The sequence below is a fragment of the Felis catus genome, chromosome A3 (genome assembly GCF_018350175.1).
Source record: "Felis catus isolate Fca126 chromosome A3, F.catus_Fca126_mat1.0, whole genome shotgun sequence".
In the NCBI taxonomy this organism is placed as follows: domain Eukaryota; kingdom Metazoa; phylum Chordata; class Mammalia; order Carnivora; family Felidae; genus Felis; species Felis catus.
Genome location: NC_058370.1, coordinates 3,637,947 through 3,651,292, shown reverse-complemented (window position 1 = coordinate 3,651,292; position 13,346 = coordinate 3,637,947). Strand labels below are relative to the sequence as shown.

General features: G+C 60.8%; 1 protein-coding gene across 6 annotated transcripts in view; it reads left to right on the top strand.

Annotated features, from left to right (window-relative positions):
* PHACTR3 (phosphatase and actin regulator 3) overlaps window positions 1-13,346 on the top strand; it is a 214,107-nt gene that overhangs the window by 195,025 nt on the left and 5,736 nt on the right. For all 6 annotated transcript variants that reach the window (XM_003983301.6, XM_045053424.1, XM_045053423.1 and 3 more), the window contains 2 exons: window positions 8,263-8,318; window positions 12,326-12,387. In XM_003983301.6, the coding sequence (XP_003983350.2) occupies window positions 8,263-8,318; window positions 12,326-12,387 (118 nt within the window). The remainder of the gene's footprint in view (window positions 1-8,262; window positions 8,319-12,325; window positions 12,388-13,346) is intronic.

The window sequence follows — 13,346 nt, the reverse complement described above, 5'->3', positions numbered from 1 at the left end:
GCGGCCGCCACAGCCCTGGGCCTGCTGTGTGCCGGGCACCAGGCAGCGGCCCCGGGGGGGCGGGTGTCACCATCCTCCTATTTTGGGGGGAGATGAAGGCCTGGGCACCTGCCCGCGTCACACAGTGGCCAGGTGGCAGCTCGGGACTGAAGGTCTGGAATGGCTTTTGGGCCGGGATGCGTGCCCTTCACCTTGATAGCAGATGCCGCATCCCGAGAACACTTTTCTAGGCAGGACTGAGTCAACCCGGATGTACCGTCAGGGGCTGAGAGTCTTGGAAGGGAAGCGGGGACGCTGGGGTGAGCCCTGGTGAAGGCAGGGACGTCACCACCTGGCAGAAGGTGCCCCAGGTGTGCAAGTCCTAGACCTAAGGTGACACGGGGCACGGGGGGCCATCGCAGGCGAGGGCAAGCTGGGCCGGGCCGAGAAGTGCAGGCTAAGCCCAGTGTGTGGCTGGGGCCCCGACGTGAAGCCACAGGGCAGGCGAGGAAAGGGAGGCCCGGGCTCAAGGGACTGAGCAGGTCGCGCAGTGAGACACGAGGGCTCGGGCTCTGAGCCCCGGCAGTGCCCCTTTCCGGTGCTCCTTCCCGGTGCTCCTTGCTCTGCAGGAAAGGAGCCACTGACTCGGTGAATCAGGCACACGGTGTGAGGGACGGCTTGGTGCCACGGAACACGGTTTCGGAGGCTCCCCTAGCTTCTCGTTAGCAGTTTCATGAGGACCTCGGTTTGGGGGTTCTGTGGTTTAGAAAAACCCTTGCTAGAAAGCAAGGGGTACTCAGAAGTGGGTGACGGCGTCTAGGGCCAGGGAGGGGCTGGGGGAGTCCCGGGCCTCGGGGACGGGCAGGGCCATGGCGGCCAAGTCTCCACGTCTGCCCAAGGGCCCGGTCGGCGGCTGGCCTCGAGGGGAGGCTGCAGGTGAAAAGACCTATAGGGAGCGGTGATGGTGACACTATGGTCGGGGGTCAGGGTGACCTGGAGTTTGCCACTCTTGTGACTCAGTTTCCCTGGAAGATCCCGTGGCTCAGTTTCCCTGCAGATGAGAGGTGGTGAGGTGAGCACAGGTCGCTGAGTCGGGGTTCCCGGGCACCGGGTGGGCACTATGACCGGACCCTCGCACGAATCCCCCACCAGCAGCCGGCCGGGTGGCCTGTGCACAGAACCGCCTGGAGCACGGCCTGGGGGTGGGCACGCAGGCGGCACCTGTACCCTCACCAGCCTCCCTCCCGGCCGCCGAGCGGGCTCTGGTCCCCATCGTGACCGACCCCTTCTCCTGGGGCCCTGGGCTCGGGGTCTGGGCAGGACCGCTGACCGGTCCGGAAGGAGGAGAGGCCTGGTGGCCACAGCTTTGGTCCCTCCAGGAGACGATGGCCGTTTTCCTGGAGTCGCCCGGGCGGGGAGGCTCAGAGCCTGCGAGCACTCAAGCCAGCCAGCCCAGCCCCTCGCCCACCAGGACCCCCAGTGCCCAGTGTCTGGAAGAAGAGGCCGTGTTGTCCCCGGCCTGGGACTGGAAGGTGCCCCTGCTCTGCTGGCTGGGGCCTGGGGTCCACACCCTGCCGTGTCTGGCCCCATGGCGGGCAGCCTGGTCTTCAGCTGGATCCTCCTTCCCGCGGGGCCACGGAGTCTGTGACTGGCACACACGGCAGGCCAGCCGGGGGGTGGCTGCAGCCTGTTTATCGTGTGACCTTTTATTGTTTAAAAGTGGAACGTCATGATGCCGTCCGAGGGGGGCTTTATGCACAGAAGAGCTCAGCCCTCACCCTGTGCTCCGCAACCCCGTTCCTTCTGGTCCCTGAGTTTTAGCACAAAGCACGCCGTCACCTGGTCCCTCTCCCCTTCCCAAGGCGTCGGGAGCTCGCCTCCGCGTGCCCCTAGTTGAGAGGGTCCCCCGGAGAGCAACCGTGGAGAAACGGGTGTCAAATGGCAGACCCACGGCCACAGCGATGCTCCCGTGTCCGATCCCAGGTCCTCCGGAATCGAGCTGGCGTGCGGAGAGGCCCGTCCGTGCGGAGTAGCTCCTGGGCGGCTAGATGCTCCCACGGGCTGCTCGCCAGGTGGCCCGTCCACTCCTGGCCTCAGCTCAGGTCTGCACCTGCTGTCTGGGCCTCCGAGCTGAGAAGTCACCCTCCCCCCAGGTGCGTCTGGGAGGCAGGAAGGGCGTCCTCGGGACAGGGAGCGGGTGGTGGTACCCAGGGCCCAGCTCGCTCTGGAGCCGGGCCCTGCAGGCAGGGCGAACGGACAGCCCAGGAGATGGGGGTGAGGCCACGGGGAGGCGAGCCGTGGGGTCTACCAGCCACCGGGGTGCCTGCTCTGCCTGGGGGTGGGGGGCACGCATCCAAGTAGCCGATTCCTGTGCATTTTCAAGGAAAGCCAGAAAATGGATTTTTAAAAGTGAAACGTCCAGTCGATTAATGTCACAGCTGCTTGCTGTATTTGGACATGAAGCACTGATGGGCCTGGGGGCCAGGCCGTCCCCCCACCCCGACGGGGTCAGGCAGAGGAGTGCCTGCCCACCTCGGACCCGCCTGGGCTCCAGGGCTCCCTGCCTCCGGCCGGGTGCTGGAGGAGGCTCCGGGCCGGTCCGGCTGCAGGCAGAGGTGGGAGGAGGTGCCCCGGGGTGGGGGGTGGGCAGGGCCAGCGTCACGGCCAGCCACGGCCCGTGTCCGAGCCGTGCCTCCCGTGTATGAGGGTGGGCGAGGCGGGACGGTGTTGCGGTCACGCCCTGAACCTCAGCGGCCTCGCCCAGCACGGCGTATGTCTCGCACACATGGCCCACCGTGGTCAGGGCGAGCCTCCGGGCAGTTGTCCTCTCACCGAGGCTGGCCCGTGCGGCTCAGGTTGGAGGCTCCACCGCCTGGGGCGAGGCCCAGGTTGCCGTGGAGGGGAAGGGAGCCTATGGAAGGTCCCGTGGCTTTTCTAGGGCTCAGCCCAGACACAGCCTCTGTCCTGCTCCCGGTCACGTCTCTGGACCGGCCATGCGGCCCTGCCTGGCTGCAGGGGGCTGGCGAATGCAGGGAGACCCCAGACCTTGGAGAGCAGTGGACATGTCCACGCTGCTGGCCCAGGTCGGCTTCCGGAGCCCACGGTCACGGGGCAGTGGGATGGGGCGGGGGCCGTGTGATGGGGTACCAGGAATCCGACCGAGGAGGGGGTGAGTGTCTGATGGAGGCGACTGAGCGAGTGATGGAGGGAGGCCTTGAGTGTCTGATGGCGGGAGGCCTGTGTGAGTGTCTGACGGAGGAAGGAGTGAGTGTCTGACAGGAGGCTGAGTGATGGAAGGAGGTCTGTGTGAGTGTCTGATGGGGGAGGGAGGGAGGGAGTGTTTGATGGAGGAGGGGCTGAGTGTCTGATGGAGGGAGGCCTGTGTGAGTGTCTGATGGAGGGAGGCGTGAGTGAGTGTCTGATGGAGGAAGGAGTGAGTGAGGGTCTGACTGGAGACTGAGGGAAGGAAGTCTATGTGAGTGTCTGATGGGGGAGGGATTGAGTGTCTGATGGAGGAAGGAGTCAGTGAAGGTCCGACAGGAGACTGAGTGATGGGAAGGAGGTCTGTGTGAGTGTCTGATGGGGGAGGGAGGGAGGGAGTGTCTGATGGAGGAAGGCCTGTGTGAGTGTCTGATGGAGGAAGGAATGAGTGTCCGATGGAGGAAGCAGTGAGTGAGTGAGTGATGGAGGAAGGAGCGAGTGAGTGTCCGACTGGAGACTGAGGGAAGGAGGTCTGTGTGAGTGTCTGATGGGGGAGGGATTGAGTGTCTGATGGCAGGAGCCCTGTGTGAGTGTCTGATGGAGGAAGGAGTGAGTGAGGGTCCGACAGGAGACTGAGTGAGGGAAGGAGGTCTGTGTGAGTGTCTGATGGGGGAGGGAGGGGTGAGTGTCTGAGGGAGAGAGGTCTGTGAGTATGTGATGGAGCGAGTGAGCGTCTGGTGGAGGAAGGGGTCAGTGAGTGTCTGATGGACGAGTGTTTCCTGGGGACCCTGGCCGGCACGGAGGCTGCTGGCAGGACAGAGATTGCAGCTCCTTGGCTGAGGCCGGGAGGGACCAGGTGAACTATACGGATGCCAGTAATAACAACACACCCCGTGTGTGTGCCAGCCCCCTTGCCTTCTGTGTTCTCACCCCTCAGTACCCCGTGGGTCACAGGGGCAGGTGGGGCCGGGGACAGGAGGCCCAGGCGGGAGAGGGCGTTAGCAGGTGGCAGAACTGAGGCTCCCCTTGAGACTCGGTGCCGGTTCTGGGGGGATGGAAACAGGACCGCCTCCCGCAGAGCCTGAGGAGCGGGGACAGTGCTGCTGCGTCCTTGATTCTCGTACGACCCACACGGGCGTCGCGGTCGGCCAGCTGCCCGCGTCCGCTCCCCGCCACGCACCCGTCCTCTCCGCCTGTCGTCTGCTCGGCGGTCTCGTCCCTGCTCCGCCGTTTGCCGTGTTCTCGGCACAGGGTCCGGTGCGGAGCAGAAGTTCACGGATCCATTCAGCGGACGGGCGGGCGGGCCCTGGGGACCAGGAGCACAAGCTGGTGCCGGGGGAGTGGGGGGCCCCCCCGAGGACGCAGACCCACAGGTGCGCACAGTTCCCCCGGGCGCCCCGCCCCTGGCCGGGTGCTCCGTTCAAGTCCCCAAGGCCCGTCCAGCACATCCCTGGGCCTGGCCCAGCGCTGGCATCCGCACCTCTCCTGTGTGCCCAGGTGGGGACCAGGCGGGGAGACGGGCGGGAGCCTCTCTCTACCCCGGCGTTTCTTTTCCTGGTGCTGCCCCACGCCCCAGCTTAGCGGGAAGAGTCTCCCCACACCCCAGCTTTCTCAGCGGGAAGAGTCAGAAATAGACCGTGGCTTCCCCAGCGGCCCCTGCGCACCACTCCTCCCGGCAGGGCTGTGTTTCCGGATCAGGAGAGGGAGCAGCCTCCAGGAGGAGCTGGGGAAACCCTTCGGGAGCTGGACCCCACCGCACCCCTCCCCGAGGCCTCGCCCCCCCCCCCCCAGGGCTGGGTCTGCGGGTCCTCCAAGAGCCCCTCGCGGCTGAGGCTCCCGAGTGAAGATGGTCCGGCCTCATCCCACCCCCCACCCCCCACCCCCAGGCTCTGCCGGAACACGCCTCAGAGGGAGAGGGGTCTCCGTGCGCTCCTTTGCCCCTCGGTCTCGCTGCTTTTGCCCACCTGTGCCGGGCCCCGGGGTCTACGTGGGCCGTCAGACCTGATCACGTTTGCCTCTCTGAGCCTTCGTGGTCGTCTCTGCCAAGTGGGCATAGTCCGGCCTCCTGCCGTCGGAAGGCACGTGGGACTGTTGTCGCTGCTGGACAGCGGAAGCCCCATCCTGCCCAGGCAGGAAGTGGACGGAATGGTGAGGCTTATGTGTTTAGTCTAACGGGTGTTAGACTAAATAACTTGGAGTAGCACCGCCCCTCCTCCAGGGTCAACATCTTCCGCACGTCTTGAACGTTTTACGGGGCCCTCGGCCACGTGTGGGTCCACAGCACCTGCCCTGAGCGTCTGAAGGGGGTCCTGGCCCCGGGAAGGCCTGCGTCTCCTGGTGCTTGGTTCCGCCCTGTCCTTTCTCAGACAGCAAACTGGAGGGGTCCAGAGAGTGCTTCTGAAGCCTGATCCAGTCTTGGCATCCCTTCACCCCCGCCCCACCCCTGCCTGCCTCAAACCGCCTTCTCGGACTCCTCACCGCAGACGCCAGGCTGTGCCCCACCCAGCTCCCTGCCCCACAGAGGCTCACACGCCTCCACTCAGTCTAAAGGGCACTTGCCGAATTCCTCCCGATCTCAGGACCTTTGCACCTGCTCTTTCCTCCCCTCTTCGCTTAGCAATCCCCACTTACACTTTGGCTCTCATCTCAGGGGTCACCTTCCAGGGAGCCGGCCCTGCCCAGATCAGCCCGCCTACACTCGGCTTTCATATCACTTTCGGTTCTTCCTCCTAGTACTGTGTGATGGCAGAGGGTCTGTCCCCCAAGGGAGCCTGCAGGCCCCGGGGGCAGGGCTGGGTCTCACTTCTCACCAGGGGCCAGGCATGTTATGAGTGTGCACAGAACATCTGATGAAGGCAGAAGTTCACGGTCTCATGAAGAGGGATCCCGGGTGCCCGCTGGCCTTCCTGGGTAGGGCTGGGTCTGGATTGGAACTCTGGACACGCAGCGCTGCCCCCAGGGGCACCTGTCCTCGGTGATTGGGCTCCTGCCTCCTGGAAAGAACCACACAGGGAAGGGGCTCGGGTCCTCTGCTCCAGCCCTGGGCTGACTCTGCGGGGGAGGGTCGGTTAGTGCCCACGACTGTACCCACGGAGTTGTGTCCACCCAAAGGGCTGTCCCCTGCTCGCTGAGAGGTACCCCGGGGGCCAGCTGTGTGCTCAGCCTGGTGACCTCTGGGAGGAGCCCTGCAGTGTGTGCAGGACCCGACCTGCCTCACCCCTCAGGCCAATGGCTTAGATTTCGGTGATGAGCTGTCCACCCTTTTTAGAGAACTAGGAATCAGATGAAATGCCTTTCTGGGAACTCATTCCATGACTGAGGACTCACAGGCTGGGTTTTCGTGAGAGATTACTATGTACCAAGCAGGCATTTAATACACACTCGGTGCATTGGCTCATTCTGTTCTCACACCTCTGGGAAAGTCTGTTTTGGTTGTCATTTTGGAAGAGCGGACGGTCCCCCAGCAAGAAAAGGCTCGGGGGCTGGGGGGACGTTGCCAGTGTAGATCTGAGATACTTTTCAGGTTTGAGGAAATCTTCAGCCTCAGCGCTCGGGTGTCCCTGTGGGCATCCTGGCTAAGCAGCCGGCAGTCACTAGGCACCAGGCTCTGCCCCCTGTAGATTCTCCATGGCTCTGCCAAAAGTTTCCTCTTCCATGAAGCCTGCCATGATCACTTCCCCCCCTCCCTCCCCACTGTCTTCAAGCCCAGTGTGTGAGCAGTTAGGGGACACTGAGGCTGGAGGGTGTGATCTTCCCAGGGCCGGCACCTCTTCAGGTGAGCCTCGGAGGAGATGGGTCTCCCCAAACTCCTCCTCCCCCTGCCTGGTCACTCATTTGTCACAGCCCCTTTTTATTTGCTCCGGGGCACTAGCGCTCTCTGCAATGGTTTTTGTTCTTTTTTTTTTTTTTTTTTTTACTGTTTGTCTGCCTTCCCCGTTTAGACTGTGAGATTTCCAGGACAGGGGAGGCTTGTTTGCCACTGTGTCTGGGGGCTGGAACTGCCTGGCACAGAGCAGATACTCCACAGTCCTTTGCTGACCAACGAATGGCATTTGGGAGGTTTCGGGGGGACGGTGAGGGAGCCCCGCCTGAGAGCCAGGTTTCCCTTCCCCGGGGCAGATGGGGAGCTGTTGGGGGGGAGGGGCGGGCTCGGTCCCCACCAGACATCAGGACAAGATGTCAAAGCAGCCGCCCCCGGAAGGGCGCACACAAAGCCCGCGCCTGTGGTGTTCCCAGGAGGCGGGAGCAGCTGAGCCCTGGGGACGCCCTCGGCTTTGTGCCGGGACAGGGAGTGTGAATAGGAGACCGATATTTCTGGAGGCAGCATCCTCTCTGGGGCAAAGTATCGTGGCCCCAGATTCTGGGCGCTCGCAGGCTCAGCCCTGTCGTCGCCCTGGGGTGGCGCGAGGGTCCGGAAGCGGGGCGGCTCCTGGCTGGGACCCAAGCACAGCGTCGCCGGAGTTCCAGGGAGAACCGGAGCTTGGCGCTCATTCCGGCTAATTATGACTCCCGCTCCTGACAAGCCTTTTATTTGCCGTACGTATTTGGTTTTCGCTGTACCGCCGACTCCTTCGACGCGAATCCCCCTGAAAGGCCGGTCCTGCGCCCCGTGGGTGGGGACGGCTGGGCAGGGGGAGGCCGCCGGGGGCCTCCGGGGGGTGCCCCTCCCCGGGCTGCGGCTGGCTCCGCGCGGCTCAGGAGGCGGCGCTCGCTGTCACTCCCCCTGCGCGGGCTGCTGGCGAGGCTGCTTGGGGCCGAAGCAGGTGCCACCGCTGCTCGGCTGGGCAGGAGGGGCCTCCTCCCTTCCGGGGGAGCGTCCCGCCGGCCGGCAGCGCTCTCAGGTCCCAAGGTGGCACGGGGGGTCGGCCCCGGAGCTCGGGGACAGGCGGTGACCCCCCTCCTGTGCGGGGATCCGACTCCAGCGCCAGCAAGAGGCGGCTGCCAGAGGTCCCCTCCCTCCCTCCAGCTTTTGGGTTCACCATCTTCGGGGGCGCGCCGGCCACCCCTGCCCCCGGCAGAGCCCGGGAGGAATCTGCAGCCGGCCACCATGGTGCAAAATGTAATTCTAGTGTTTTTCCGCAGACGGCTGAGCCAAAGACCTGCCGTGGAGGAACTGGAGAGAAGAAATATCTTGAAACGTGAGTAGCTGTGACCCCTGGCTCCTCTTGGGGGCGAGTCCGTGGCAGGTGCACCCAGCTCTGCAGGCTGTCGCTCCCCGTGGCCCTGTGAGGTCCCACCGGGCTGCGAAAGGAAACCCTAGAGGAAAGTTGATTTGCTCGGAAACATATCCTTTTAAAATTAAGAGGAAAAAAAAAAAAAAAAGCTTGCCTCCCAGCATAATTAAAGCTATTCCTGTTTTCAGGGTTATTTAATTAGCCCTGTAGATCTCAGGGAAATGGCTCGATTCTCTCTTTGCGTTGTGGGTTTCAAGCAGGTCTCCCTGGCACTTTGGGGTGGGAGTTCTGACGGCCGCAGAGGTCACGGGCAGGGTGTGGACAGTGTCAGAAAGTGTAGGGAGGGGAACGTGGCACCAGGGCGAGACAGGAGGGGAAAGGAAGCCCACACCTCCGAGGAGCGCAGTCATGGGAAGCCTGCCCTGGGGGTCACAACTCTGTCTCGGGGATCCCCTGCCCCCCCTCCCCCGCTCCACCCGCATGGGGGTCCCCAGGTGTGTGATCATCGGTGTCCACCAACTGCCTCGGCAGCAGAGGGAATGCTGTTCAGGCTCCTTAGAGTCCACGGTGGTTCTGGGCAGTCAAACCCCTTCGGAAGTGTTTCTCAGATGGCGTTTCTCAGATAGTTCACTGGTCCACAGACTTTAGTTTTCAAAACATTTTCTGCAAAAAAGTGTCTTCTTAGGGCCTGGATTCCTTAAAGTACTTTCATTGTTTTTCGTCTTGACATGATGCACACTACAGATATCCTCTGAGTTTGGTTTTTTATTCTGCGAACATCTTGTCACAAAGTTAGGGCAGTGCCCACGCTGACTCTGTGCCAGGAGACGGGCGGTGGACCCTCCTGACGGTCTGGGCTCCGAGTCCCTGCTGATCCCTGTCTCCTGTCCCCGCCTGGGCACCTTCACCTGCCAGGGGGTCCCCTCCTTCGTAGACGGTTGGAAATATTTCACCCTATGCCGAGGGATTGCACGTTTCTGTTGTCAAATTTAAGATAGGGGACCTAGTCTTCTGTGTTGTATCAACTTGGTCACGTCTGGGAATTTAAAGAACTTGTCATTGATTACCTGCCTAATCACACAGACAGATGAGAAAGTCAAGCTATTTAAGTTATCACGTATTTGAATTTTTTAAAAAGCTTATTTATATTGAGAGGGTGGGGGAGGGTCAGAGAGAGAGAATCCCAAGCAGGCTCCATGCCCTTGGCCCAAGGCCCGATGCGGGGCTCGGTCCCACAAACCACGATCATGACCTGAGCCAAAATCAAGAGTCAGATGTTTGAGCCACCCAGGTGCCCACCCCGCCCCCCAAGTATCTGGTTTGTTAAAAATCCCATCACTTATAAGGGTGCTAAGTCACAGGTGTCCTTAAAGCAGCTCGGAGCTGGTGACTCCGCTGAGCCGCCCTGGGAGGGGTCTGCTGCCACCACGGGGGGCGGGGGGCGGGGCTTCCCAGTAAGCTGAGGGGGCTCTGCCTCCGTGTGGACCTCTCCCCTGCTGCTGGGGACACCAGGTCCTCTGGCCAGTAAGCACCTCGGATCGTAGCAGTCTTCACAATGAAACGTCAGAGCCTTAAAAACAGAACCGGTGCTTGAATAGAGGGGGTGAGTGGCTACGTGGAACTTTCTGCACTCACCTTCTGTGAGAGGAAGGGAGAGATGGGCTTCCTCCGCCGTGGCCATGGCGATCCCTGCTTCGCCGTCGAGCCGGCCACAGTGCGGAAGCTTTTCAAGGCCCCTGAGTGGGAGTATCTGCGGATGTCACTGCTCGTTCATGGCGGGTGTCGGCTTTGTTTTGTTCTGGGGAGCTGAGAGTAGGGTGACCATATATGGTCCAGCACACAACATATAATCACAGGCCCCCGACACCGGCTCCAAACGTTCCTGCTACAGTGCATTTCCTACCCATGATCCCTTCTTAGCATGTTGCCACGTCGGATCTGCTCCCCTCCCAAGCGGCGAGCTCGTGACTGACTGCGATCGGGTCTCAGGGACACTTAGAGCTCGGCCTGGGTTGTTATTCCTGGATGAGACACGGTGGCCCCTTTCCAGGTGAAGGCACCAAACCTGATACGCCCGCGTTAGGCCCCCCGCTGTGGCCGCCCGGTGCTCGGGGCTTGTTGCTGTTCCACTTTACTCGTTACCACGGAGTCCTGTGGTTTGCACCGCTGTCCCATTTCCTTGGCAAAGAGGTAGAGCCGAAGGCTGCCTGGCTCCACGGGCCGGTTCTGGCCCCTGCCTTAGAAGCAGCAATGCATCTCTGATTATTTGTGGAAGACTCGAATGTGGCTGTCCAAGCCGCTGGCACTCTTTCCGGAACGTGTGGGTGTGGAGACCATGGTCATGGATCCCTTGTTGTATATAAGGCCCGGGGGGCTTTCTGGGTCTCGGAACAAAAGGCCCACAAAGCCATCGCTAGGTGGAGCTCAGAGACAACCCGGGGGCTCGGGCTTTGAGGAAGGCCTTGTTGGGGTCAGTGCCCAGTAGAGCACCTGGCGCAGAGGGGACCCTGCTGGGGAGGGGACCCCGCCTTCCAAGACCAGCGCTCCAAAGCACCGTGACCTTGGTGATGACGTCGCTGATGATGAAAAACAAAGGTCTGGTTTTCTGTCCCTGTCCCTGCACTGCTTGGACTTTGCCCGTGGCCTGTTTTTCAAGAAATCTGAAAAATTCGCTTCACATCACCCCTTAAATCCCTCACGGTTGGCCTTGAATGGATACTTTCACGATTTTTTTCTTGACCGTATCATCAGCTTCCTGATGAGCCCTTGCAGCTGTGATTTTCTTCTGGTTTATCACTTGGATTAAAAACCAAGAACATAACAGGGTTTCATTTCCTTTTCTAAAACATTCAAACAGGAGATAAATCTCCCTTTTCAAAAAGTTACTGAAATGTACAGTACATCCCGCACCCAGTCCCGCAAGTGCACACACGTGCAGAATGTCTTAAGTAAAGGCAGGCGATGTGGGGTTGCGTCACCTGCGGGCAGCGGCCTCCCTCCCCTCCCTCCCCTCCCTCCCAGCAGCCGGGTTTCTAGGAGTGAGTGCTGGCAGGTGAGCGTCCCTTCCCAGAATGGGTCCTGAGGCTTTCTTTAGCAACAGAGAGTGCCAGAAATAGGACATCCATTATCTCGTATCCCAGGGCAAAGCCTGCATTTTACACCGCAGCTCCCAATTCTCTATTTTTAGCTCCCAGGTGTAGGTACGAGGACAGCTTGAATGTTAATAGTAACAACTCAGCAGCAGAGCCGAGCTCCGTGAGGCACGGAGGCTCCTTTAAAAGGCACGGCGTGTAAAGTGTGCTAAGCGTGCTCGTTTCTGCCACGGGGAGTCGGCTGGGTTCGTGCTATGTTTAGATTTGAAACACACCCTGGAAGTATAAATTCCAGGCAAGCCCGTGTTGCCCAGAGTCTGGAGAGGTTGTTCCTTGTCGGATGTTGGCTGGCGAAAAGTCCGCATACCTCGGGAGGAGGAGTAGAGAACAGGAAGCAGGGACAGTTCTGTTAGTATCCGTGTATAATCATAGATGATATACGTGAGTAGAGCTGTTGTGCACACTCACTTGTCCTACTAAAACTGTGCATGCCGTCTATGTTCCTGGACGTAAAGAGATGAGATATTGGATGAGGGAAGAACTCCCTGTTTCTCCTGCAAATAAATGCACAGCCGAGGGGGGGCAGCGACCGATGACCCCAAGGAAGGGCAGGAGGGAGGCTGGGATGGGGGCAGAACAAACCCCCGCGCACGCGTCTCTGTGTGTCAGTGAGCCCACGGTCTGAGCCGTGGCTGGCGGAGTGGAGGAGAGCCAGCTGTGACGTGGAAAAAAGTGTCCCCCGCGAGGCGTCCTTGACATCCGCCTCAGCCACAAGAAAGTGGAGGCCGTGAGCTCACTTCTCCACCAAAAAGAAGAAAGTCTAAACCCATTTTTCTTTTTCTTTTTTTTTTTTTTTTTTTCTGTGTTAACCTTTCACAGAAAGGAACGATCAGACAGAGCAGGAAGAAAGAAGAGAAATCAAGCAGAGATTGACAAGAAAGGTACTGTGATTTAAGCGCCTTTCACGCCCTGAATCTCGAGGGACAGGCGCGCTGGAGAAGAGCCGCCTGGGCGGTGCTGGGGTGGGTGAGGCGGGGCGCCCCTGTGTCACTGGATGGCGTCTTCCTGGCCAGCAGCGGATTCACTCCCCAGCGCCCCTGCCACCCCTGCTGTGACCCTCCGTGCCCACGGGTGAGACCCTTACCGGGCACAGGAACAGCTCGTGTGGCGGGACAAGCCCGATGCCGTCACCACTTATGTCCAGGGATAAGTTTTTAAAGGCGTTTTTCTTCATCCCCCTGGATCTCTACGCGGTGCCTGAGAAGCGCACCCCTGGGTGCCAGCGTTCGGTTCCCTGTGATGCTCTTTGGCACGTTCAGTTTGTCGAGAAGCTCCTGATGGCAGAAACTTCTTATTGGCGTCCGGGCTGTGTATCAGGGATGCACACGGCCAGGGTGAAGTTGGCCCTGGCCAGCTTGGGTAACAGCTGCACAGTCCCATCTGGTTCGGGGTGCCGACCGTGTCTGAACTCGAGCGTCCTGGGGGCCCTCTGTGCTCCGTAGTGATGACGACGACGTCTTGACCCATGGGCTTCAGGTTCATCGAATATCCTTCCTGAGCTCGACTTGCGAGTCTGCTGTGGCAGCGTCCCCTCTGTCGGGGACTTTTTGTTAAGAGCTCCTCTAACGAGAGTGGAAGAGGCGGCTGCTGGAGTACAGCTTGCTCGCCATTCATTCGCCGCCCTTCCCCTGAGGCTGCGCGGTGTACAGGGTGCAGCCAGGCTCCTGGGAGTGACCCCTCTGAGGGAAGGTGCTGGGGGGCTGCAATTTAAGAGCGTGTAATCTGAGCCTTCACGTGGGAGACCGTAGGCATTAGGGTCATTCTACTTCACAGTCGCAGAGTTTCCCGCTTCCCTATAGAAACGTGTTTGTTCGGAGTTTCCTGAGAAAGCTGGTCTGGC